Source organism: Odontesthes bonariensis, chromosome 6, assembly GCF_027942865.1.
Source record: "Odontesthes bonariensis isolate fOdoBon6 chromosome 6, fOdoBon6.hap1, whole genome shotgun sequence".
NCBI classification, from domain to species: domain Eukaryota; kingdom Metazoa; phylum Chordata; class Actinopteri; order Atheriniformes; family Atherinopsidae; genus Odontesthes; species Odontesthes bonariensis.
The window spans coordinates 13,511,355-13,537,114 of NC_134511.1; the positions used below are offsets into that span (position 1 = coordinate 13,511,355).

At 41.4% G+C, this 25,760-nt stretch overlaps 2 protein-coding genes across 2 annotated transcripts; one reads left to right on the forward strand and one right to left on the reverse strand.

Annotated features, from left to right (window-relative positions):
- Nucleotides 1-377: 377 nt before the first annotated feature.
- On the reverse strand, nt 378-1,678 carry mboat4 (membrane bound O-acyltransferase domain containing 4). The gene is made up of 3 exons (XM_075468844.1): nt 1,500-1,678; nt 612-804; nt 378-506 (listed from the first exon to the last, which is right to left on the reverse strand). Exons 1-3 carry the CDS (start codon nt 1,676-1,678, stop codon nt 378-380), a joined length of 501 nt encoding a protein of 166 aa, XP_075324959.1.
- A 6,011-nt stretch (nt 1,679-7,689) lies between these two features.
- On the forward strand, nt 7,690-23,743 carry gldc (glycine dehydrogenase (decarboxylating)). The gene is made up of 25 exons (XM_075468963.1): nt 7,690-8,063; nt 8,219-8,297; nt 11,202-11,337; nt 11,758-11,922; nt 12,064-12,141; nt 12,352-12,499; nt 13,111-13,307; nt 13,404-13,500; nt 13,655-13,760; nt 13,994-14,133; nt 14,876-14,956; nt 15,068-15,165; nt 15,707-15,791; nt 15,899-15,940; nt 16,145-16,287; nt 17,669-17,744; nt 19,437-19,562; nt 19,894-20,043; nt 20,476-20,588; nt 20,708-20,849; nt 21,064-21,175; nt 21,272-21,367; nt 21,459-21,631; nt 21,771-21,851; nt 22,763-23,743. The coding sequence occupies exons 1-25, from the start codon at nt 7,776-7,778 to the stop codon at nt 22,901-22,903; spliced, it is 3,093 nt and encodes a 1,030-aa protein (XP_075325078.1). The 5' UTR covers nt 7,690-7,775; the 3' UTR covers nt 22,904-23,743.
- The last annotated feature ends 2,017 nt before the right edge of the window (nt 23,744-25,760 follow it).

Genomic DNA, 25,760 nt, shown 5'->3' on the forward strand with positions numbered 1-25,760 from the left:
TTGCAACACTACTTGAGTTTTAGTAAGATAAAGAGCAGAATTAGATTAACGAGAGGAAACACACCAATAACTGTTGAAGACAAAAGTCTCAAACCGGTCGTATTTCTCAGCATCCACTGTTATAACAATGCAAGTAACAATCATTTGGGTGTTTATCCAGCTTAGAAAAGTGTACAGTTTCCTCCATGTTGGTTTGAATTTTGAGCCCACATACCTGTGCATATGATGGTCCGCTTTCACTGTTCCTGCCCAGGTTAAAAACCCCACAAAGTGACCCAGGTGTACACCATGCCACCACAGTGAAAAACTAAAGGACATGAACAACGGGAAATGTTTGCACCTTTTATAAACCAGTCTTTGCAGCCATAAGGCTGTTGTTACATTCCATCGACGGGCGGATTCTGAAATATGGCTCGATGCCTCTGTGCTCCAAAAATCTCCACCGGAGAGTCCCCTCCATCCTGCACAAGAGTCTCCTGATGAATTTTCCTGAAAGCCGAGCCCTGCTGCATTGTTGGCACCAAATCCACAGGACGTCAAAAAGGATAGGAGAGTGCAAGGGCTCATGGGCGTTATGTTTCAGGAAACAGATAAGACCGCATCTAACCCACTCCAGCATTAACACCTGTACCTGCTTTAGCAAGACCACACGGAGTGGACTGGGTGGAGGTCGGAGGTTGATTTCCTCCACTGAGGGTGTAGCTGAGGAGAGGGAGTAGCATCACACACGCCCTCCTTCTGGATGAAGCGTTCCATGTGAGTATAACGCTTTTCTCCTCAAGGTCCATGGACACAGGTGATTCTCTGAGCCAAGAACAATCTGGAAGTGCAAGAGCGCATTTTAGGTTCAAACGCAGAGTGTAGAGCACAAAGAGATCCGACGCCTCAGGTTCAGAGTTTGTCTTTTAGCACAGATAAAGCATTCATTCTCAAATCCAGGACAATTTCATAGTTTTTGTAGAGCTTTCAGTCATATTACAAAAAAACTTCTCTCAGTTTAGACAACACAGGAGTACTCTGAGCTTGAATGTCTGCAGTGCAGAGTCAATCAAATCAAGTCTGCGGATGAAAAACACTTTAAGTGGTTGAAAGCCTCAGAACAGCTGCTGTAGAACTTTTTTTTTTGGTCTGAAGGGGGATAAAAATATACTTTGTGCACTCAGGTAGATTTCAGATTGTTAGTGTTTTAATCAAGGGAAGGGGAGGAGCTTGCAAGCTGTATTAATTTAAATGTTCAAGTTAAGTCCACCATCTTATTAAGGTGAACAAATTCTGCTTTAATGTACTGATGTGCAGAAACGATTACACAGGATGAGGGCTGTCAGTCTATGGATTTAATTAAATTAATATTTAATTCCCTGCAACAGTACAGGTCACTAATGTCATTTTGATAGATGTTTTTCTAATGATGAAGCGGTTACATATACTCAATATCAAATAAGGATCTTCCCTAAAAAGGTGTCCACCTAGATGGCAATGAATGTATTCAAGATAAGTACCTGATGTCGACAGCCTCACACTGGTAGTATTCTTTGTACTGTATAAACAGATACCAGAAGGTTCGCCACAGCATCTGGATCCTAAATGTCCATGCGTGGATACAGCGGGGATCCAGGGAGCACACAAGCAGAATAAAGACAAAGCAGGAGGTGAACAGGAGCACACAGTATCCGCCCATCGTGACAATCGCAAGGACACATCCTCCAATGGAAACAAACAGGTACCTGTGGATAGGAATTCATGTTGACTGCCAGAGCTTCAATTACCCACTCAGTTGGTCGACTGTCATTTATTTAATTTTTTTTAAAAAACAAAAATTGCTTGTTGCAACATCTCCACCTCTAGGGGTTAACAGATTTAGTCTAAAAACATCCTGGAGCTGAAGTTGATTTGTTCAAAAGCAAATGTTTTATAAGGTCACAGATGTGAAGTTCTGTTTCCTCATATTTCCTGACCAGGGACCAAACGATAAACCAAGAAAGTGACATGCAGATTATTCACTGATGAGAAGTTTTTCAAAAGCCATCTATTTCGCTCACTGAATCCATGACGTGGGGGTTGTTAAGAGAATTTATTTAAGGGACACAAAACAAGATGAATACCAAGTCACTATTTCAAAGATGTTCATGTAGTAGAAATCTAATCTACATAGTTACAGCTGTAATTATAACCAACTACAATGGCTCAAAGTAGATATCACTAAATCAGAATCTAAGTATGTTTCACTTAAACACATGACTAAATACAGGTGTTACCATACATGTTATACTATAGATTTTCTTGAAATATTGCTGTTTCATACGACATATGAGGCAAAGTATATGAAGAAGCAAATTTAACTGAAAATGCAGGTTTGATTACACCCACCTGTAAGTTAAGGAGAGAAGTCCTCGTTTAGCAAGAAAATAAAATATGAACGCAAACGGCAGAGAAAAACACTGGTACGTTAAATACTGATGTTGCTCCCACAACCAGCCGACTGAGCCCATAGCTGAACTTCAGACTGAGTATCACAGACAGAGTAACGGGTGTCCCATTGCAGACGTTTGGTGCTAATTGTTACATTAGAGTCTGTTAGAATATTTGTCTCACCAGGACGACTGTTTTTCCTATTCCATCTGTCGTTTGCATTAAAGCAGTTCCTTCTGTGTGTCCTGTACCCTGCTGTGATACCGGTTATTTCTTTTGTTTTCCTTTATCTTCTTGTGACACTTTTTTCTGAATTGATCTGTCCCAATCCTCCAAATCAAATAACAGCCAAAGTAATTGGTGTCCATGCTGTCGATCTGTGTGTGTTTTTTTCCATGATACATATCACAGTCGTACATCAAATGTATTTTCCTTTTCATATTCACCAACAAGGCTTTTGGTTAGCAGAAATGCAGTTGTAACATGCAGTTGTAAAGCTTGACACTGTGGGGGAACAAAAACAATAATCAGTGTAAAGAAAGCAAAGGACAGAAAGGTTAAAGATAAACACAGAGGCCAAGCAATAGCATTCTGGCCTGTGATATTTGTACCCTGCACTGAACCGCCAACCTTTAAAATTTGTTTCAACAGGAATGTTTAACCAGTGAAGTGATGCAAGTGATTCAAACCAAGCCAATGTAACGTTTCCCCACAGATTACCAAAGAAAAAATAAAAATAAATACATTTCTCTTTTGTCTTTAAACTTCCTCACCAGTTATATTTGCCTACAAACTGTAATGTCTCTTCTAGTCTTCTTTCACCACTAAAGTACTTTAGTGGAAACACTCTTTTACCAAGGTATCGTGGCTTCCTCCAAAATTCAGCTATTTATGATCCCAAATCTGTTTTATCTGCTCTACTGTAAATATCACGATATTTTTGAAAAAACAGAATACTTTTAGAGTTTCTCGCTTCAACTTATTTCAGTTTAGTTTGATCTAAATCACAGCAAAAGCCACCTTGAGGCAATTTAAAGATGCAGTCCAATTGAAGCCAATTATTATCAATTTCATTGTTGTCCAATTATAATCCACCCAAATAAAAAATTAATTAAAACTTAGATTAGTTCGTCTGGTTCATGTCCTGTGAAATGGAAAAAGAAAAAAAAGAAGAAAAAAGAGGATAGTAAAGAATGGACAACAAGCACCATAACACCAGGGCAGGGATACCTGCTGAGAAAGAGAAACGCAAGTTAATGACAACAATAATAATGTCGTATGTACATGGAGAGTAAAGAGAGCAGAGTGAGGAGAGGTGCATCATGGGAGGTCCCCCAGCAGTCTAGGCCTACAAGGCAGAACTATGGGATGTTTCAGGATCACCTGAGCCATTCCTAACTATGAACTATATATATATATATATATAAAAGAAAGTTTTATGCCTAATCCAGAGAGGGTGTCTGCTTCCTGAAGCTAAATTGGCAGCTGGTTCCACATGAGAGGGGCCTGCTGACTGAAGGCTCTGCTTCCCATTTTACTTTTAAAAACTCGAAGGAACCACAAATATAGTTTGGATCAGCAGGCTTTCAAACTCTGAGACAGTAGATTCATAATTTTGGCAATATTACAAAGGTGATAGAGGGCAGTCCTAGACACCTGTTTGATATGAGTCAATCCTGGACAGATCCTGGTGAAAAATAACTCCAAGGTTCCAAACTTTCCCCATGGTGGTACTGAAAGCCAAGGTAATACCACCTGGAGTGTCGTCTGAAACACTTAAAGTCATCCAGAGCTCCATTTGTGTAAACACACGTTTGAAGCCTATAACCAACTGATCGGTTTAATTGGTTTTGCAATGCTGTCGTGTAATATTATTTTATGAAAGTATATACAAAGTAAAAAGTATGGGTCCAAAGATAGAATCGTGTGGAACTCTATGATTAACTCTGGTGTGTGAGGAAGACCCACTGTGAACATGAGCAGACTAGAATGTAACAGATAAATATGACTTATACCAGCCTAAAGTGGTTCATTTAAGTCCCAACAACATGCTTTTAAATCTCTGTCATAAAATGTTCTGACTGATTATTTTAAAGGCAGCACTGATATCCAGCAGGACAAGCACAGACAACAGTGTTGTTTCATTGTGCTCTGAATCCTGACTTAAGCTCCTCAAACTGATTCCATCTATGTAGCCTAAATGATCGCAGAGTTGATCTGCAACATTTTTTTTCCTTTTAAACCTGTAATCCCGACTATTTGCACTGCTCTCTGAATCTAAGTCAAATGTACAATTGTGTAAGGAAATGGTTTATATTAGAATATTCTCATCATTTTAGAGCTTACTTTTGTTTTACCCAAAGAAAAAGGAGGTTTTTAAATCACAATACAACTAAATCAAATAAGGAAACAGTTACAGATTTTAGACTGATTTAACAAGATACAAGCTACACATATTTTGCATTTGCAAATATTTTAGATACGTTTCAGTTCTGTTTTAAACTTGTCCGATGTTACACTGAACATGTTTTGTTTGGTCTTAAATTGGTCAGAGCTGACTTTTCGTTCAAGAGCTTTGCAAATCACTGCCTTCTGTTTTTATTCACATTTTACACAGCGGTATGTGGCTGTGGACACTTGTACAGTTAAAAGCTCTACTTACACAATTGATGTTGTGTATTAGCATCAATCTAATACGAATAAGAATAATGATGATACTGATGATGATAATTTTAGCCTTTGATGTTTGAAGTACTCTAACTTCTGAATATGCCAACATACCTACAAGCCTACAATTGTGTTAAAGTTAAGAAAAAAGATACATAAAGGTCAAGGTCACGTTTATTTATATAGTACCTTATAACAACCTGGGTTGACCAAAGTGCTTTACATAAATAAATAACAATAAGATCCAACAGATACATTTAACAAAGAAATTCAGCAAAAGATAAAAACAATTTCCACACACAGACAACATTTGTTTCACCCAGGTCTGAAAGCCTGGGAGAAAAGACAAAAAACTGAAGATAAATATTCAAACTGCTTCCGCACTTTAGACATAAAAGAAAAACTGTATGAACTTCTCACATCTGTAGGTAAAATTGTGATGTTTTTTTTTTTTAAATCAAAGTCAACACACATCTAACTAAAGTGTGATTATCACTGTGGCCTGAAGAAAAAAATTAAAGTGTTTGTTGGACAGAGGGAGACTAAGTTGAGCTCCACAGAATGTAGAGCATCAGTTTGTTTAGAGACAGGATGTTGAGACCATGAGAAAAAGAACATTCAGTAAAACATGGTAGGGGTTGTGTCATGCTGTGGGTAAGCTCTGTTCCTCTGGTACGGAAGGCAGTGATTGTATCACAGAAATGTTGAAATCATACGGTCATCAAGATATTTAGGAGTGACCAAATACAGCTTTAACAGAACTTAAACACAAGCTATTGACAAAGTGGTTAACATTATCAACAGGCAGATGGAAGAAGCTTCTAGATGACTGCAAGCTGTAGTCAAATGAAGGGATTTTTATCGCCAAAGGATCAACAGCCATTTATTCGTGTACCAAAAACTGGTTTGGATTTTTCTTTTTCCTTTATGGAAACTTTTCCTTGTTTGTGCTCAACAACTGTGGACATTTTAAAAAATATATATATGTTATGTAAAAGTGGCTCATTTGATTTTGTTTCTGAAGATATTCTGTAGTCCTAAAGTAGAGGATTGACTGTTTGCAATGAGCCATAACTCATAGCACTGCACCAGTAACAAAAGAAAGAAAGAGTTTAAATCCAGGCAAATCCAGGTTGGCATGGCTTTATGTTTTCATTTCATACAGTATTGTGCAAATGTTCTGAGCCACCCATCATTCCTTGTTATGTTGCCAGCACAACAAGATATTGACGCAACAATTTATTCAAAGGTACAATGGAAATACAGTATATCAGACAAAAACACCGACTGTGCAATTCTAAGAAGCTGCAAAGTCAACATTTGTTATGACCACTTTTATTCTTCAACTTAGCCTCTGAGACAAGCTTTCTTGTCATTTCTGTAAGTAGTCTTCAGGAATATATCTCCAGGCTTCTTGAAGGACATCCCAAAGCTCTTCTTTGGATGTTGTCTTTCTTTTGTTCCGTTCTCTGTCAAGATGATCCCACACTGCTTCAATGATGCTGATCCATAAGACCTGTTCCCACTGATTTTCAGTCCACTTTTTGTGTCATTTGGCATTGCTCAGCCTCCCCGTTTCCCTTCCTTATGAATGGCTTCTTGACAGCCACCCTTCCATGGAGACCATTTCTGATGAAGCCCCAGTAAACAGTAGATGGATCAACCTAAAGGTCCGGATGCATCTCAATGCCTCCAAATCTTTCAAGGACACACTGCACACCATGTTGAAATATGCCAAGTTTCCAGCTAAGAGCTCATTTAGAACCACCATGTTGGTGCAAAAATATGTTGCTTTTTAAATGGCTGTCAAACTTTGTGTTATCTTTGATATTTTTTGTAAATGCAGCGAAAAAATGGGAACAAACAATGCATCTTTACAACAGGCAGCTCGAAACAAAGTGCCTAAATATACAATTTGAAATGGATCATTTGCTAAATTATGTGTAGACACAATGTGGGTTCTATTATGTGACTAAATCGTTCACTGCAGTTAAGAGACTTAGCAAGCACATTCCTGGAGAAATGTCAGGTACAAGGATTGGACTGGAAATGGAGGAAAAAATAGTGGCCGGTGTCCAAAGAAAAACTATCAGAAAATCTGAGGAGCGGTTCCTCAATACCACTTTAAAGGATATCTAGAAAGTCTGGAAGCAGAATTTAAGGAAATGAAGCTGAACATATTTCCACAGTGCTCCACATAACAGGTTTTTGTTCTGCAAAATGGGACTAGACAAGCCACAGTGTTAAACATCAGCCACTTCGGCGGCAGGTGGGGTTAAATCTTGCTATCATTCTCATTGCCAGGACACTTTTAAACCGTGGTGACCTCACATGTTATCAGAGGGCACATCGCGCCGTTGGTTAAAGTCCGCTCACACCTGGGACTTTGAAACCGGCTGCTGAACCATCTCTGATGTGATACGTCTCTCCACTTATTACTTCTTTTGGTCAATGGAAGTGTGGCACGTGAGAAAGTTTAGCAGCTGTTTCATTTGGGCTCGACACTGCGTCACGCAGCATCTCCGCGCTGATTGGTTCGCTCTTGTGCAACTGTTCAATTGTATAAAACTCTGCAGTTTAAAGGAGTTGGTAGTATCCCCCCAGCGAGGATCTCTCAGTGGAGGGAATCACTTCCGAGCGGAGGGACAAAAAAAGGCTTCTACGGTGTCGGCAGACTTGTCTCGCAAAGCGAATCAGAGATGCAGAGCTGCGCCAAGTCCTGGAAGGTCCTTTTGGCCAAGTCGGTGAATCCCAGCGCACAGTGCAGGCGTCTGAGTGAAAAGAGCCGCGTGGTTTGGAAACTTCAGTGTAGGACCCGACTCAGCTCAGCGTCCCTAACAACAGCGGCCCGGGGTCTGAGGACGTCGGCACCTGTCTCCTCCAGACAGATCGACAGAATTCTGCCCAGACACGATGATTTTGCAGAGAGGCACATCGGTCCAGGTGAGAGGGAGAAGAGAGAAATGCTGGATGTTCTGGGACTCGAGGTAAGCTCTACAGCCCCCCCCCCCCCCCCAAAATGGGCGCAAATGCACGCTTTCGTTTCTATCGAGTGTCCATAGGGACAAATGTAGATTTTTAGCCCCTAAACTCGTAAGATCTGTTGACGCTGTTGTTCAGTGGGAATGCATTTTGTTCACAGACAGTCGACCAGTTGATCGAAAACACAGTTCCAGCCTCCATCTGTATGCAGCGGAGTTTGAAGATGGATGATCCAATCTGTAAGTTTGGCTTCATTTTTGGCTCAACACTTTTGTCACCTAACCGTAAAATCGTAAAATTGGACTTCAAATTTTTCCTTTTTTTTTTTTTTTTTATCCCACTCAGCAGCCGTTAGTCTGCACGGTTGTGTCCCCCCTCATCTAACGGGCGTTATAATGAAGCCAAGTGAGTGGCTGAAATGTAGGTTGGACCTCTATTGTGCGCCGTGGAGCGCTCTCCCCGGTTAAGTCTTCCTTTGAACATATTTGGAGTTGTTTTCGCGAAACTCGGCGAGCGGCACCAATCTCCTGATGGGAAGCCGATGCTCATAGGATGGCAACTGGAGTGTGAAGTTTAGCCTTTAGCTCCAGTTCAATCTGGTTGAAGCGTTCACGTTACATCACAGCCGAGGGGGTTCCTAATAAGGTGACTTCAGTGATGTTTTGCATGAGATTGGCCTGGATGTGTGTGCTTTTTAATATACAATTCAGCATGTTTCCTTTTCCACGAGATTGTGTGGGCTGATTTAAGAGGAAAACTGATTAATGAGCAGGGCCAGCACACAATGACAATAAATGGCTTTTGCCAAATTCTTTAAGATGCTTGTAAGAGGAATAAATGACGATTGAATGCATAAACAACGCGTGTTTTCATATGCAAATCATACATTTCTTGCATACGAAAACACCATTTTTGCTGTCATGTTGTAAGTAAAAGCATTCAAAAACAATCGGGCTTCTGTTTAAACACAATTAGCTGTATTCCTTTTTTACTAATTATGATCATGTGTAAGTCACCACATTTGTTAAGTTGCCCTCGTGGCCTGGCAATGTTGTGTGCTTCAATCAATGTTTATTTCCTTGATCAACACATTATTTGATTTGTTCATTATTAACCAGGGCCTCAGTCGTCTGGAAACGATGAACAATGCCGCTCAGTAGGGTGTAAAGCCTCAGGTGGAGATAAACTGCTTGTTTGTCTGAGTAATGGCCTAAAGCCCCCCCCAGGAAAAAAATATCTATTTATTATGACTGAAGTCAAAAAGTTTTTTTTTGGTAACAAAAAAGGTTCACATCCTATTACAGAGTAATGTTCTACTCATGAGGCTTTAATGTGGGGCGTACCATGAATTCTGGTTGCGTATGTTGTCAGATCATTATAAAAAAAACTCAAAGAATGTTAATTAATTTCCTTCAGAAACGACTCAATAAAGTGAATAAACTGATATGTGATCAGGTTTGTTGGATTTTAGTAACATAAAAGTCAACATTGGCTTGTTTGTTTTGTTTTTTTGTCTCTGTGTTTGTGTTTTTTTTTTTTTTCTTTTGTGAAACAATCGCATTAAGTGGTAGTGACTCGGTCACCGGATAAAGGGGAACTGCAGGAATCCAGGGTGAATTGATGCAGTGAATCCTCAGGAGTCATGCTTCAGTTAAAGCATTTACACTCTTATGATACAGTTTTAGCAGATTATTTTTGTGTTTAATGGTAATGAATCACAATCCACACTGAATTAACATGCAACCAAAGCGCAGACTTTCTTCATATTTTGTGTAATTATAATTGTATGCTCCTTGATATATGCTGACTGAACGCCTTTGCAGAAGCTTTATTGATTCCGGTTTGTTCGAACACGACAAATGCCGAAAAGAAAGAACTTTTGAAAAGAAAAGTCTATCAGAATTTACTGATCAATCGGGCACCTTTTGTAGTTTTCTCTGACCCCAGCTACTTTTATCTGCCCTTGTGTTGGCCCCTCCTCCGACTCTGTAGGGTTTCATAATGCAGCAGGCCATGCTGAAGGAATAAACTGGAGGCTGTGCTGGTTTTCTGCTTGTTCAGCTTTGAAGGGCTTCAGTTTGCAAAGCCAGGGAGGGATTCGCTCTTCAACAATAGACCTCCTGGATGGTTCTGAATCAGGCTTTTTTTGCCTGCACAACTCTGGGACCATGGGAAAGCAGTCCTTCTTCTTAAAACAAACTCGCAAAATAAAAAGAGATAAATCCACAAACCGCTCACTCTAAATGTACAGGCAATCTCTCAAATGTTAAATTTTTTTGTAATGATTTTGGCAAATAGGCCGCCTATAAACACTGTCAGTTCAGTGTGCCTCGTCTCCCTTTTTTGAAGAAGCTGTAAATAACCACTTGGACACTGGCTATATTCTCTCTCGCCACAGAGGACTAGAGTTATCTTTCTTTTTTGAACACAGGAGTGGTCAGTGCTCTCGGTAAAGACGGGGGTGGTATTGTCAATTCCTTGGAGTTGCTAGGCAGCCAGGAAAGCCAGAAGAATCTCAGGGGCTGGTTGTTCACTGGCAGAGCGGCCTTACAGCACTGAGACTGAAGCTAAACATCAGGAGAGAAAGCATTTGGGCTTTGTCTTTGTGGAAGAGCGATTCTTGTATGTTAGATTGGACAGAAATAACTTTAATCATCAGTTTAACTGCCGGGTGTGTCCCTTCCCCTATACCAAAACATTGCTTTCTGGATATTCTCAATTTAGGTGCGGAACTACCAAATCTTACCCATGTCGATGAATCTGAGCTTAGACTGTAATACAGTTGACTTAAGTGCTTAATTGTTGCATCTCCAGCTGTGTTAAGCACCTCCGACTGGCCGCACGCCGCTCTGATTGCCTTTATCCTGTGATCCACTCAGCTTCTCACATGAGAGGCACGGTGCTGTTCATCAGAACATCTGAGACATCTTGCGTGACATTACTGTAAACTCTACTGTTCTACTTTTTCATTCAAAGATGATTTCAGGTTCAGAAAACGCAGGAAAAGATGCACTGCTGGGCAAATTATCGCTCTTCTATGCTGGCTGCGGTTAGAAAATACAAAGCAACAGGAAACCGGCACTTGTAGCACAATAACTCGTGTTTGTCAAACATAAAACTAAAAACATGGTTTATTTTTGCAGGTGAAAATGAGGTTCTGGAGGCTCTGCAGAAGATTGCGTCAAAGAACAAAGTCTGGAGGTCTTACATCGGGATGGGTTACTACAACTGCTCGGTTCCGCCACCCATCCAGCGTAATCTCCTGGAGAACGCAGGCTGGTGAGTGCCTTCCTACACCCGCAGAAACCTCACGGGAATGTTAGTGGTGTGAGCTGGATTCTTGTTATGCCATCACAGATGATCAGTCATGTTTATTTAATAGTTTGGGCTACTCATTACTCTGGTGCTGAGTAACGTGCCTTTAATTGGAGGCCTTGTGACATGACTCTAAAAGACTCGTGAGAACGGATGATGTGCATCTCTCCAGCCTTCTGCTGAACAAGATTTTCTTTCACACAAATCCAAATCAGCCACCCCTGCACATGCTTTTTTTTTTTTTCTCAACTTCCAGGCCGGACCTGAGGAGACATACAATGTATTCCTCTGTCCCGTCCCGCTTCCTTGAACAGCATCGACTTTGGGCCATTGTCCTGGTGTCCAAACTCGTTCTGTTGATTCATTGTGGGTTTTTGTCCTCAGGGTGACTCAGTACACGCCCTACCAGCCCGAGGTCTCCCAGGGTCGCCTGGAATCTCTCCTCAACTACCAGACCATGATCTGTGACATCACGGGTATGCCGGTGTCCAACGCCTCATTGCTCGACGAAGGAACGGCGGCTGCTGAGGCCATGCAGCTCTGCCACAGGTATTTACACTCAGCTGCTGACTGCAAACAAATGGCTGAAGTTGCACAGCAATCTTTGATGCTCAGAATGTTATCTGAAGCTTCACATGTTTTGCCCTGGTTACAGATTCCTCAGTTATCTGTGTCGTTTCCTTCTTGCAGACAGAACAAAAAAAGAACCTTCTTCATTGACCCGCGCTGCCATCCCCAAACCATTGCTGTAGTACAGACCAGAGCCAAGTATGTATCACAAATGCGCTCAAGCTCCTATTGAAATCATGTGCGTGAACAGCAAAGACGAAACAAAACTGCTACATGTACCACAACTGTAAAATGAAGCATCCATTTACTGTGGTGCAACATTGAAGAGCTCAGTGTTTGCATGTACAGTTTATATGCTCGTATTCCTGCTACATCTGATGAACATCACATTTTCACTGTTGTTTTCAGCTACATTGGAGTCAAAACGGAACTGAAACTGCCTCATGAGATGGACTTCAGCGGGAAGGATGTGAGTGGTGTTCTCTTTCAGTATCCAGACACCGATGGCAGAGTGGAAGACTTCACTGCCCTCGTGGACCGGGCTCACAAGGGAGGGGTAAGAGACCTTTGACCCCCTACAACAGGTACAAGTCTTTTAGGCAAGTCTGCATGTAGTAACAAAGATGTGAAAGAAGAAAAGATGGCTTACTAAGATAAATGGGGTCTATAGCATGTATTCTTTGTTCCGTGTGGAGATTTAAAATTGGTGCCTGCAAACAAATTGATTTATCATCTTCTTTGGGTAATAAAGTGTCTTTATCAAGGACACGTTTATTTATATAGCACATTAACAACCTCCCAGGCCACCCAAAGTGGTGCACAGTCTAGAGATTAAAAACAGAATAAAAAGAGGAAAAGGGTAAAATGAATGTCGCCATCAACTGTTTAAAAAAAAAAAAAAAAAAAAAAAAAAAGCAAAAAGCGGTGCAAAAAAAAAGGGTCATCAGTCGGTACTTAAAACCGAATCCAAATCCCATCCACGAGAGTCATTCTGATCACTGCTGCTCAGCTTAAAGTTTCACTGACACAGTTGTATAACTGGACAGAGGAAATAACTCTGTGCACTCTTAATGAATACATTGCTACTCATCTGTCTGTAACCATATGCAGTTAATGAACGACATAACTCACCACAGTTGTCCATTTTCTTTCTTTCCATCCGCGCAGGCCCTGGCTTGCTGTGCCAGTGACCTGCTCGCCCTGTGCGTGCTGCGTCCCCCCGGAGAGTTTGGAGTTGACATCGCTTTGGGCAGCTCTCAGAGATTTGGGGTTCCTCTCTGCTACGGTGGTCCACACGCTGCCTTCTTTGCAGTGAGGGACAACCTGGTCCGGATGATGCCTGGCAGAATGGTGGGAGTGACCAGGTTAGAGAAAACTGTGCTCGTGGATCAGAAAGGCAACTTTTTTGAGAATTAAACCCATGGGTGGAAAGTTGGAAAAAAGATGTTTGGATGTTTCAGGGATGCAGCCGGTAAGGAGGTGTATCGTCTCGCTTTGCAGACCAGAGAGCAACACATCCGCAGGGACAAAGCAACCAGCAATATTTGCACTGCACAGGTAAAACCATTTTGTTCATTTTTGTGGTTAATGAATGTGTGAGAAAAAAATTAATGAGAGTTTGGACTGTCAATCATGTAGCTGCTGTTTCATTTTGCATGTAAATGACCTATTCCCCCCCCCTGTCCATTCCATGTTCTCTTTATCCCCTTAGGCTCTGCTTGCAAACATGGCTGCCATGTACGCTCTGTATCATGGTCCCCAGGGAGTTAAACACATTGCTGAGAGGACACACAACGCTGCCCTGATCCTCGCTGAGGGTAAAATTGTACACGCATTTTCTTTTTCTTCTAAATTTTACTGGAATTCAGTCTGAGGAACTACAAACTGCCATTATGGGATGTTCATTATTCAATGAATATAAAAAGATGATGTTGATAAAGGTTAGAACTCAAGGATATAGAATATTGGGTAATTTTTTTTGTAAATAATTCTGACCAATTTCAGCATCCCAAATGCGCATTAAGCAGTTCCCTCCTACTCTCCGTTTCAGGTCTGAAGAGAGCAGGACACCGGCTGCACAGCGAGATGTTCTTTGACACGCTGAAAATAAACTGTAGCGTGGCTGCCAAAGACATCTTGGAGAGAGCTGTGCAGAGGGAGCTAAACCTGCGAGTATACTCTGAGGGAGTGGTCAGTATGATGATCTTTCAAGACGTGACTTGCCTTTGATGTCCAAACTTCATATTGACTAAACAGGATAATGACATCAAATTCAAAGGGGGGGGTTAAAATGCTATTTGATTAAAAAAAAATCAGTTTTGTCATTTAAAAACTCTGCATATCTATAAACCATAAAACCAAAGCAACCTCAGAATAAATGATGCATGCCCTCATTATTCAAATATTCAAAAGTAATACTTATCAAACTTAATTTCGTCTTTCGTAACTAATCACTTGAAAACAATTGTATCTCCTTTGCAGTGCTGATTGTGCTGCTCGTGGCACTGAATGGCTAATCATTAGTCCTCCCGCGGTCCTCACTGGACTGATTAGTCCTAACACATGAGTCAACAAGGTGGAGCGTTACGGATTCAAAAGTCTGACTGCCCGGCAAGATTAGATTTACAATCCTGCTGTTGGATATGCAGGAAAATATTTAGGCAACTTTTAGAGGGTGGCGTAACAAATAAAATCCAGGCTGATTTATCTTCTATATAGATGACTGTGGAGTTCGTTTCAGATATATTGAAACGGATATGACCGAACTAATTGTCACCAATTAGACAAAAGGCAACCATGTTTTGTAATTGTTCTGCTTTGTATTTTGGAAGAAAAGTTAAGCTTTTTTTTTTTTTTTTTTTTTTTTTTTTTTTTTTTTTTTTTTTTTTTTTTTAAATGATAAAAATGTCTTTTCTTGACTCTGAACAACCAGCTTGGCGTGTCATTGGATGAGACGGTGACTGAGAGGGACTTGGATGACTTGCTCTGGGTCTTTGGCTGCGAGTCTTCAGCTGTACGTTGATACTTACACTTATTTCTGTCGTGATTTAATGTTTCCACCCCTAAAGCATTGTGACTTACAGTTACTTCATGGATTGAAGGTAATTTCTATTGACATTTCCAGGAGTTGATTGCAGAAAAGATGGGCGAGCGGGTGAAGGGGATCATGGGAAGTCCTTTCAAAAGGACAAGCAAGTTCCTCACACACCAGGTCTTCAACAGGTTGGTTCTCAGTTTATTTTCAACACTGCTGCACACAATAACGATGTGCTATGACTTAGTACGGTCACTGGTTTCTACGAGATGTCTGAGCTGGTAAATAAAATTCAGCTTTCGGTTTTTGTTGTCTGGCATCATTCGTGGCTGCTCCTCCTATGCCACTGGTATTAAAGCGGTTAAAGCAAGAGTTAAGTGAAGTGCTCTGAATTTTAACCGATCCCTGCCGTTCTAATATCTTCTTCGGTAGATGCTAAAATAGCGGTGTGAAGGGTCAACACGCGTCTCTCTTTGTTTCTAAAAGTGGAACACTTAATCTTTATTAGTGCAATAAAGTCAGTCCTCTTATCAAGACTTCTAATGTTCAAGTACTGTTGATTCTCTGACATGATCTACGACACCTGGTTAGGTAAAAAATGCTTATTCAACCAACCCAATAATGCATTTGCTAGATTTAAAATCTGTTACATAGTGGCTTTTGGCCTCCCAGAATGAGAGGAGCTCGGTTGAAACTTGTGCTCTGTGTTTGGTTGATCTTCTTCTTCAGTTACCACTCTGAGACCAACATTGTGCGATACATGAAGCGCCTGGAGAACAAAGACATCTCCCTGGTGCACAGCATGATACCACTGGTTAGTTCCAACAACATATCTGAGCGACATGCTTTGATTTGCAAACAGCTGAGATTATTATGCTGTAAACTGAAGTAAAGTGGGAGTAAATAGTTTTTTCTCCTCAGGGCTCCTGCACCATGAAGCTTAACAGTTCCTCAGAGCTCATGGTAAGTTCATCGGTTTGTCTGGAAATTCTCACACAAGGTTTTACATAATTTATTTATTTATTTATTTATTTTTTTTTTAAACCCGTAGTCGTCGGGCCAGCTACCTTTACAGTAAATTCTTGTCAAGCAGCTCTTTCATGAGTTAAGTTTAACATGATGTGGTATTGGAAAGTGGAGTTCTGTCACTGCTGTCTCCTCTTTCAGCCCATCACCTGGAGAGAGTTTGCCAACATCCACCCCTTCGTGCCCCTGGATCAAGCAGAAGGCTATCAGAAACTTTTCAAGCAGCTGGAGAGAGACCTCTGCGAGTTGACGGGCTATGATAAGATCTCCTTCCAGCCAAACAGGTGAGACCATGAACCCGAATACCGCAGCAGCAAAGGCACATGTTTACGAACATTTGACACTACAGTTCTTATTTTAACTGCTGCCCTACATCATAAAGTTATTTTAAACCCATTAACTCCTCACTTGTGATGTTTGGCTCTAAAGAAATTTTGCTTTTAGTTGATAAAATATAACTGGTTAAATCTATGCTAGCATAATTGGTCGGGGGAAGCCAAATTTGGTTTGATATTACACCATTTTGGCCCAGAGAGGGACATATTACAAGCATTTGTTTACCTTGCAAGTCGGCTTACCTTCTTGTTTGGCTAAATTCATCCTCCCTGGTGTTGGCGTCCAAGAAAAGATGATTTGGATCTTGTAGAGGGCACGTTTAAGATGTGACATCAACAATGGAGGCTTCTTTAATAATGATTAAAAAAAAACACATCAGGTTTAACATATGGTAATACCAGACATGGAGAGTATTTCACCCTTAAAAGAGGAGCAAAAATCAACACTGGTAATGATGGTTAATTCACCAAACTGGCTTCGATGAAAGCTTTTTAGAACCAACATACTCAGCAACTTGCTCCACTTCATAGATCTGATGGTTATAGATGGGCATGATGATATGATGGCATATATATATATATATATATATATATATGCTGAACGTCACCAGCGAGTCTGAAAAATGAAGCTATTGGGAAAATGCCTCAACGTGCAATATCACTGATGCCCACAAGGGGTTTTGTTTTAGATGACGTCCCAATTAAAACGCACAACTTTTGAACTTTTAAAACAACTTTTGTCATGAAACAAATGCTGAGTCCCTAACTCACAGTCACTCACTAATCCCAACTGACTACTTAGGGAGTTGTATACGGAGAATTATGGGCTCATTGTAATGGGCGCTTTCAGGTGCCATGAATGATGTCACAGCTTTCGAGCACCAGGTCAAGGTCAGGTTTTGTAATGCACAGAGTGCATTTAGACTATTTTCCCTAAACGAATAAAGAGAAAATGACTTGGTGGTATCATTAATGTGAACTGAGCAGAAGATAATATTACAACCCCAAATTCCAAAAGAGTTGGGACACTGTAAAATGTGAATTAAAAACAGAATTCATTGATTTGCAAATGGACCAACCATAAACCAATATCAAATGTTGAAAGTGAAAGGTTTTATTCTTTTCATGAAAATTCTTTTCGTTTCACCTGATAAAGTCCACACCCACCTCTGCTGTTATCGGCAGCATTGGTAAAGAGACTTGTCGTGCAGCTAGCTTTTAATCCAGTCTCTTTCTCCTCTTTTGGTAATGTCTGTAGACTGTTCTTTGGACTATAAAGAGGTCAAGTGTGAAGGATGCATGACCGCAGTATGTTTGCCTTGTTTTACAGTGGCGCTCAAGGAGAATATGCTGGCCTGGCAGCCATAAAAGCCTACCTGAACTCAAAGGGGGAGAGCTCAAGAAGTGTAAGTGTGCTTGAGTAATGTGGAAATAAATAATGGTCTAATTGGTCTGCTGTCAGACAAAAATCATTCTCAATGTGCACAAGTTAATGTGTAGATTTGATAGCCTTTGATATGGCCAACACAAATTGGATTAATTGAGAGGGCTGGCACCTAACCCAGATACCTTTTGGGTGAGAGGCAGGATGCACCCCGGAAAGACCGCTAATCCATCACAGGGCCAACGCAGACGTGCACACAATACACACCGAGAAAACTAGTGGCTTTGCTTTGCAGAAACATTGAAACACTTGTTCAAAAACAGACGCAAGTTCTGCTCTTGTTTGGTTTACTGCAGATGAAAAGGTCTTGCTCAAATATTTGGATTTAATGGGTTGGCAGTTGGTGGGATTTTGATTTCTTTAGACGGAGCCAGGATATCCTGAGATGAGCTGATCTTTCCCGGCTTCCGCGTAACGTTTAACTCGCAGACATGAATATCTCTCTATATATCTCTCGTCCCATCTTGATCTAAGCAAGAATTTGAGCGTCACTCTTAACTTCATCGTTTGCACTGTTCTCTACCCAAAAGGGAGAAATTTAAGAGCCCAATGTGTGCAAACCTGTGGCTCAAGATAAATGGGAAATGATTCTTCAGCTGGCGTGGAAAAAAAAAGTGAAACCGTTTTGGAAGACTAAAGGCTGCTCTGACAAGACTTGCATGGTTGATATGCACAGATGATTTATCGCCACTAGTTTCCTAGATAATGCTGACTCACTGATCCCTACTGAGGGAGGTTAATGTAGGGCATTGGCCTGGAAGCCACGCTATGTAACTTCTATCAGTTTGAGCGTCTGACGATTGGGTTTATTCTACGCTGCTACAACAGGTCGCTTTGACATAACCGATGAACATGTTTTAGATATCCTTGTTGAAAATTCCTTCAATACCCTGACATGCTGATTGATAGTAGCTCGAGGACAAGCGGAGATAAGGCTCCCAACTCCGATTAAAGAATGGCTGACTCGAGAATTTTTCTCTCGCAGTGTAATGGCCTTTTGTTTTTAATTGCTTCCTCATAAGTACATCTTAGATAGTGGCGCTGATACCTGGTAACAGTCAAGGTCCAAACTGACAACTGTGCAAACAAATGGGCTGAGAGCAGCGAGATCCGACTATAGGCTACCTGCTTTCAAGATTCCATATTTGGATGTTTAAGACTTTCACAGTTGGTCAGATGTAAGTGTTGGCCGACCCGCAGGTCTAACTGCCCCACTTTTCCTGCGTTGCAAAATGCCTGAAGTGTCATCCTAATAAGGGATAAAATCAATTAGTGGCCTGCTGGCAGGTTATTCATTAGTACCAGAGGTGGATGCTTGGTAGGTCAAAACTAACTTTGGTATTTCTTCACACTGAGCTCTTTTTTTTTTTTTTTTTTTTTTTTTTTGTACTCTTAAAATGTGTTTAATAGTTCATTTTACAGTATTACAACTTAGGAGATCATGTCCCTGCTTGCTAACATACTTTCGATTTTGAATTAAATATATTTTGGCTGCCCCTGCCTCTCACACACATCTTGAAATTCTACCTTTTTGAACTGAGTAAAATCATCATCTGCCTCGAGGTTCGAGTTTTGCCGCAATCGGCTCATATTGAAAATGATCTCTGTGGCTCATCCATGCTCTTTGCGTTCCCTTTCTGTCGGGAACACCTAGGTCTGTCTAATCCCCAAATCTGCCCACGGCACCAACCCAGCAAGCGCTCAGATGGCGGGCATGAAGGTTCAGGTGGTGGAGGTGGACAAAGATGGCAACATCGACATAGTGCACCTCAAGGCCCTGGTGAGGAGAGCTGGATAATGTTGGCGCTTTGTAGAGTAACCAAGCTTGTTTTAACTTGGGGTTGATGTATCAAGTTGTAAAGATGACTACATATAAGTTTAAGTATTTTGATTCTGTATACAGATTGATATTAACTTAACCTTGTTTATTTATTATTTTTTTAAGTCACTGGCAGGCAAACCAGTTTCTATAAGAATATCTTTATATTGCTGTTCCTAATTGTCCGTAAAACGCTATTGCACATATGATCATTAAAGTAAATCGTCAGTGGTGGGATCAATGAGTATCGAGTAGTTTCGTAAAATCTGATCTTATTGATAATTTCCTCCAGGTGGACAAACACAAGGCGAGCCTGGCAGCCATGATGATCACCTACCCCTCCACGTTTGGCGTCTTCGAGGAAAATATAGGAGACGTGTGTGACCTCATCCATAAAAACGGCGGCCAGGTGTACCTGGACGGCGCCAACATGAACGCCCAGGTGAGACTGTGGTTACTGGAAAGAAGCAGCGAGGGTCCGTGGACGTGTGTGAATGGATAACTGTTGGTCTGTACAGGATGCAGAGGATTCCTTTTATGCTGCGACGTGCACTATTTGATTTCTATTCAACATTTCATTGTATTTTTGTCAATAATGCATTTGCTAATATACAATATTCTCAACACCATCTTAAATATGATAGAAATAACCCTCATAATTTCCTGTATGTGGGCTTGATACTCTGTCGTCATCCTCATATGCAGCAGCCGGCCTATTATAGATATCAAGGACAAAAAAAAAGTTGTAGTTGAAAGTTATAAGTTTAAAAAATAGGGTAAAACAAAACATGAAAGTACACATGAATGCATTGTTAATAAGTCCCAAATGTATAACACAAAAGCCTCGCATGTTTTCCCTTGCCCTGTGCCTCAGGTGGGTTTGTGTCGCCCTGGAGATTACGGCTCTGACGTGTCTCATCTGAACCTGCACAAAACCTTCTGCATCCCTCACGGCGGAGGAGGACCTGGAATGGGCCCGATCGGAGTGTAAGTTTCATTAAAAAAAATTGTTTTACTGTTTTCATAATCTGTGAAATTAGAGTTTCTTGTCGATTGATTTCTAAACGCTGAATTTTACTGGATATTCTCATGTGTTTTTTGCACAGGAAAGCCCACCTTGCCCCATTCCTGCCGAGCCACCCCGTGGTCGCCATGCAGTCGGTCAACAGCAGCAGCTCGCTGGGCACCATCAGCGCTGCTCCCTGGGGCTCCAGCGCCATCCTTCCCATCTCATGGGCTTACATCAAGGTCAGCACAGGTCGTCAGTGACGCTCACGTGTCAGAACACACAAAGGTTCTGATCTGGTTCCAGAGCAGAGCTTTAGGAGGCGCTTTCTGTAGTACTGAGTGCCATTCCGACTGGAAAAACACAAATATAATATTAAAAAATATACACAAATATATTAATATTAAGAAATGGTTGGAAAAAAGTCTAACGTTACTCTCTGCTCCCTGCGTTTAGATGATGGGATCCAAAGGACTCATTCATGCGACAGAAATGGCCATCCTGAATGCCAACTACATGGCCAAGAGGCTGGAAAGCCACTATAAAGTCCTCTTCAGAGGCAGGAAAGGTAAAGTGCTGTTTCTACAAATAAATGTGTCTGTTGTTAATTTTAGGACGCGTAACTTCATGGTTAAGAAAAATCGTCTTGTTTTGTTTCGAGCAGGTTTTGTTGCTCACGAGTTCATTCTGGATGTGAGGCCGTTCAAGAAGACGGCTAATATCGAGGCTGTCGACGTGGCAAAGAGGCTGCAGGATTACGGTAGGTGGAACTAAAACGCGTTCCCTTTCACCTGTAACAGGAACTCCGCTGCGCAGTATGCGGTAGAACATTATTGTATGTTGCCGTTTAGGTTTCCACGCACCCACCATGTCATGGCCGGTGCCTGGCACGCTCATGATTGAGCCCACCGAGTCGGAGGACAAGGCTGAGATGGACCGGTTCTGCGACGCCCTGCTCGGTATCCGACAGGAGATCGCTGACATCGAGGAGGGAAGGATGGACTCCCGCATCAACCCGCTCAAGGTACACTGCCAGCTTGATTTGTATGGTTTGGATGGGAAAAAATGCATTGCCGTGACGGATGTGTAATTCTGTGACATGTAGCCTGTTCGCTGCCATCTTGGGTCCTAATGGCTGCATATGTCTGCTGTTCTGTGTGCAGATGGCCCCTCACTCTCTGGCATGCATTTCTTCCTCAAACTGGGACAGGCCGTACTCCAGGGAGTATGCCGCTTTTCCAATGGTGAGTTTCCTCGCATCCAGGACCTACATGTTGAATTTAAATCGGTCATTTACTCTAAGCGATCAAACCTCAGACCAGGTCCTCTAACCGACTCTGCTGCCATCAAATTAACCCTTTTGTTCAGTAGCGTCTGGCAGCTTTGGGTAAAAACTCCTTTCCCTCCAGTGGTGAAAAGCAAGAAGCGTGACATGTGCTCAAACAATTACAGAGAAGGCCGACGTTACTCCATTTATTTCACAGCAGACATTTTGACATGCGATGGCAGGAACAAGAGGGATGTAATGATGGCCACACTTGACTTAGAGGTCCTGTTATTGCGCTCGCTGGCACCCTCTCATGACTTTGAGTCACCGTTAGCATCGATGTTTCCATCCTTGCTTTTTAAATCGTCTACAGGCCTTTTTACAGCAGTTATCTGTTTCAGCCGCTCATCAGTTCAGTTCGGTTTTTGGTCCGTCTGTTGGATTTGAGTGGATGCGTTCAGGTATCACTCACAAAGTCTTTGATTATCATTTCACAAGCACAGCTCCATTTGGTGTAGCAACACCAAGGATGTCTTTAAAACAAGTTAACGAACTTGGAGCAAAAAACCAAGACGTCTTCTTCTCACATCACACCACGGGGCTCTCTCTTCCTGAAAAGCTAGAACTCAGGATGTATTTTGTGGATTTTTTTTTTTTGGGCTGAAAATGAATAAAATTTTGATTCAGTTTCGCCTCTGACACTTCAGCCCAAATGGAATGATGCTCCATTCGGGAACAACCTCATAAAACTGGAAGGCGTCTCAGAGAGTATCTACCAGCTGAGCGAGTCTTACAACTTTATAGAGAGGGATCCATCTTACTTTATCCTCAACATCAAAAAGGGCTTTTATAGCAGTCTGATTAAGAAGTTTTCTTCTCGCCTCGCAGCGCTTCATAAGGCCCGAGACGAAATTCTGGCCGACCATCTCGAGGATCGACGACATCTACGGCGACCAGCACCTCGTGTGCACCTGCCCACCCATGGAGGCCTACGAGTCTCCATACGAGGAGAAGATAGCGTCCTCATAGACGCAACCTACAGCTCTGTCCCAATGTCCCGCCTGCACTCGGAGCATGAAAACCTCAAAGACTTAAAACAACTCCTGAGCTCTGTGTAACTGTGATTAAAAATGCTACTTTGTAAAAACAGATCAGCCAGAAGAATCATTTGGATTCTCAGTGACATGATGCTCCTATTTCAGATGGTTGAGAGTAAGTGACAGGATGTGGTTTGACTATGTTTATTCCAGGGCTGTTAATAGAAAGTTGGAAATTGCAGTACCAAACAAATTGTGGTTAAACCCCTCAAAGAAAACCTGCACCAGTGCAAGAAGCGCACACTTTTAGGCTGCAGGAGAGCCGCCAACACGCACAGCGTTTCTCATTGTAGCAGAACCGAGCTGTCACTGATGTCTGAGAGGTGGGCGTTGGGGCTGGGCTCACCCCAACTTGAACGCTTCAAACGGACCAAAAGGTGCAACTTTTTGCTTTCTATCCCAACGAAAATAAGTGCACCCTCCCACACAGAGCAGCTCCACTACACACCCGCCCTTTGAGTCACGTGCAGTTCATTTTATTTACTCCCAACATCTATCAAATGACCTTTGTGCCGGTGTCCTCCCCCTCCTCTCTCCAAATCTGTAAAATAGCTGCCTATCCTTTCCTTTTTTCCCCCCTGGATTCCTCACAAATATGAAAGTCCCTAGTTCCTGTAGGCTTTTGTTAATATGCATTTGTTATTTGAAACTGTTTCAGTGAGTGTTGTTTGTAAACCTAGACAATAGTCCTAACTCTAAATGAATTGTTTTCTAATCTAAATGGTTTTCTCTGTAGGACAAAAATGTCTGTATTAAACACATTTGTTCTAAAGTGTGTGCATGTTCTTTGTGAACACAGATGCACTGCAGGTAAAATAAGAGATCGGGCAACACTGCCACCTGGTGACCTTATACAGTAGTACATTTGATTTCGTGTCACACTAGAGCAGCTCTTTTTAAGTGCAGGATTTGCTTTGATCTTCAGCCGGTCTTCTTGTTTTGCAACTGAGTTTCCAAAAAGGCTGAGACACTGTAAAATGCTCATACAAAGAAGGCAGACCGTTAAGAATAATTTAAGCTCTTTATTCAATCGAGAAAAGTGCAGATCGAATGTTGAACACGGGGAGTTTGTGACTTCAGAATCAATTTAAAATCTTGGAGATTTACATTTTTTTCACAAGCTGACACAATTGCCTGGGGTCTCTACCACTCAAATTTTTTTTGCTCTGGGTTTGCCTCTATTCTGAAGTACTTCAGATTCCTTGGAGCACAATATTACAGATGATAAACTCCCTGAGAGCTCAGACCACATTAACCCTAAACACACTAAAAAAAAAAAGTACTTGAATGGGATTTTTTTTTTTGACAAAGTTACTGATCCTACAATATCGTCAACAGTCATGTGGCGAACTGGTCCAAGTTGGCAAAACACGCACTGCAGAAGATTACGCCCGCTGGCTGGTTAATAGCTCAAGTCATAATAATGTCGTCGCATGTCGACTCCATAAACTCTGGGTTTTGTCTTGGCTTTTATCTGCCGACCGGCTAAAAATAAAATCAAAGATGGTCGTTTGGAAGTCAGATGTCCTCATCAGGATACGAAACATTAACTAAAGTACTGGTAAAGCCTTAATAGGTTGTTTTATTTCTTATGTTAAGGGAACTATAGAACTAATAAAGCAAGGATCAAGAATGGAAAAAAAAATCAAGAATGTCATGCCTATAGAGTAGAGGAACCGTCCAGCTCATTGGCTCTACAGTACATGACTGTATGAAGCTGAATTATAGCAGATGGCCTGAGTTATTTGCACCTCTGTAGAGCTCCAGGTTTGGGGGAAACATGCATCCACTCCCCTTACAGATGCTTCAGGGACCAATCAATCAGAGATCAATTAGCTGTCACTGCCCCCTGAAGTGCTCCAAAGTTGTGTGTGGCTTTGTATTTGAAGAGATAACGAACAAAACGATTGCACGGCTGCAGATAAGTTTTCCTTTTATCGGCGTTGGCAACGTGAAACCGGCTAAGCTGGCTGCATAAGATCACTTCTGACTACTGAGCAATTTGTGTGGCACATACCAGATTCCAAGTGTCCACATCCTGGTGTCAGTTTCACACAGAGGCTGCAGGCTGCTTGCGATGCAAGGCAAAGTTCGTAAAAGTCAAATATCAAACACCAGGAGCAGGAGTTTATTTCCAGAAATATTATGCCGCTGCAGCTGGTGAAAACAGTTCATATGCATGTGCAGTTCATGCACACAGACGTGTAAAAAAGCAAACCAAAAGCTGTGAATGCCAAAAACTAATTCAGTGTCATAGCTTTGAGTGTCCACTAAAAATGTACAGGAAAAGTTATACAGAAATCAAGTCATCTTCAACAGATTTCAGACAGTTCTTTTTTTTTTAAATTGATAGAAATACAACCTACTCGTGTTTCTTTAAATCTCTATGGCAAAGAAAGGCAAAAATGAATATCTATTAAATAATAAAACAGCACTTTGACTCTTAAGTATCACAGAAAGTTTAGGCTCAAGTACTACGAACAACCGGAGCAACGATGCTGTAGCAACACAGGTAACTGATAAATCTGCCGATTCAGTGTCAACAAATTCCATAAAAGGATCAAAACCAACATTCCTAAAGTCTGATATAGTTTCCTCATCAGAGCAGAAGAGAGCCAAACAGTCGGTGACATGACTTTACGATGAACATTGAAGTTCAAACACCACACATCACTCTGTGGTAGGTAAAACTCCAACAGTTTGGCAGCTTGAAATAGTCCAACTATTTATGGTTTATTTATTTATGGTTTCCAGTTGTTTAAGGAAACTGAAGATTTACAGTTTCAGTG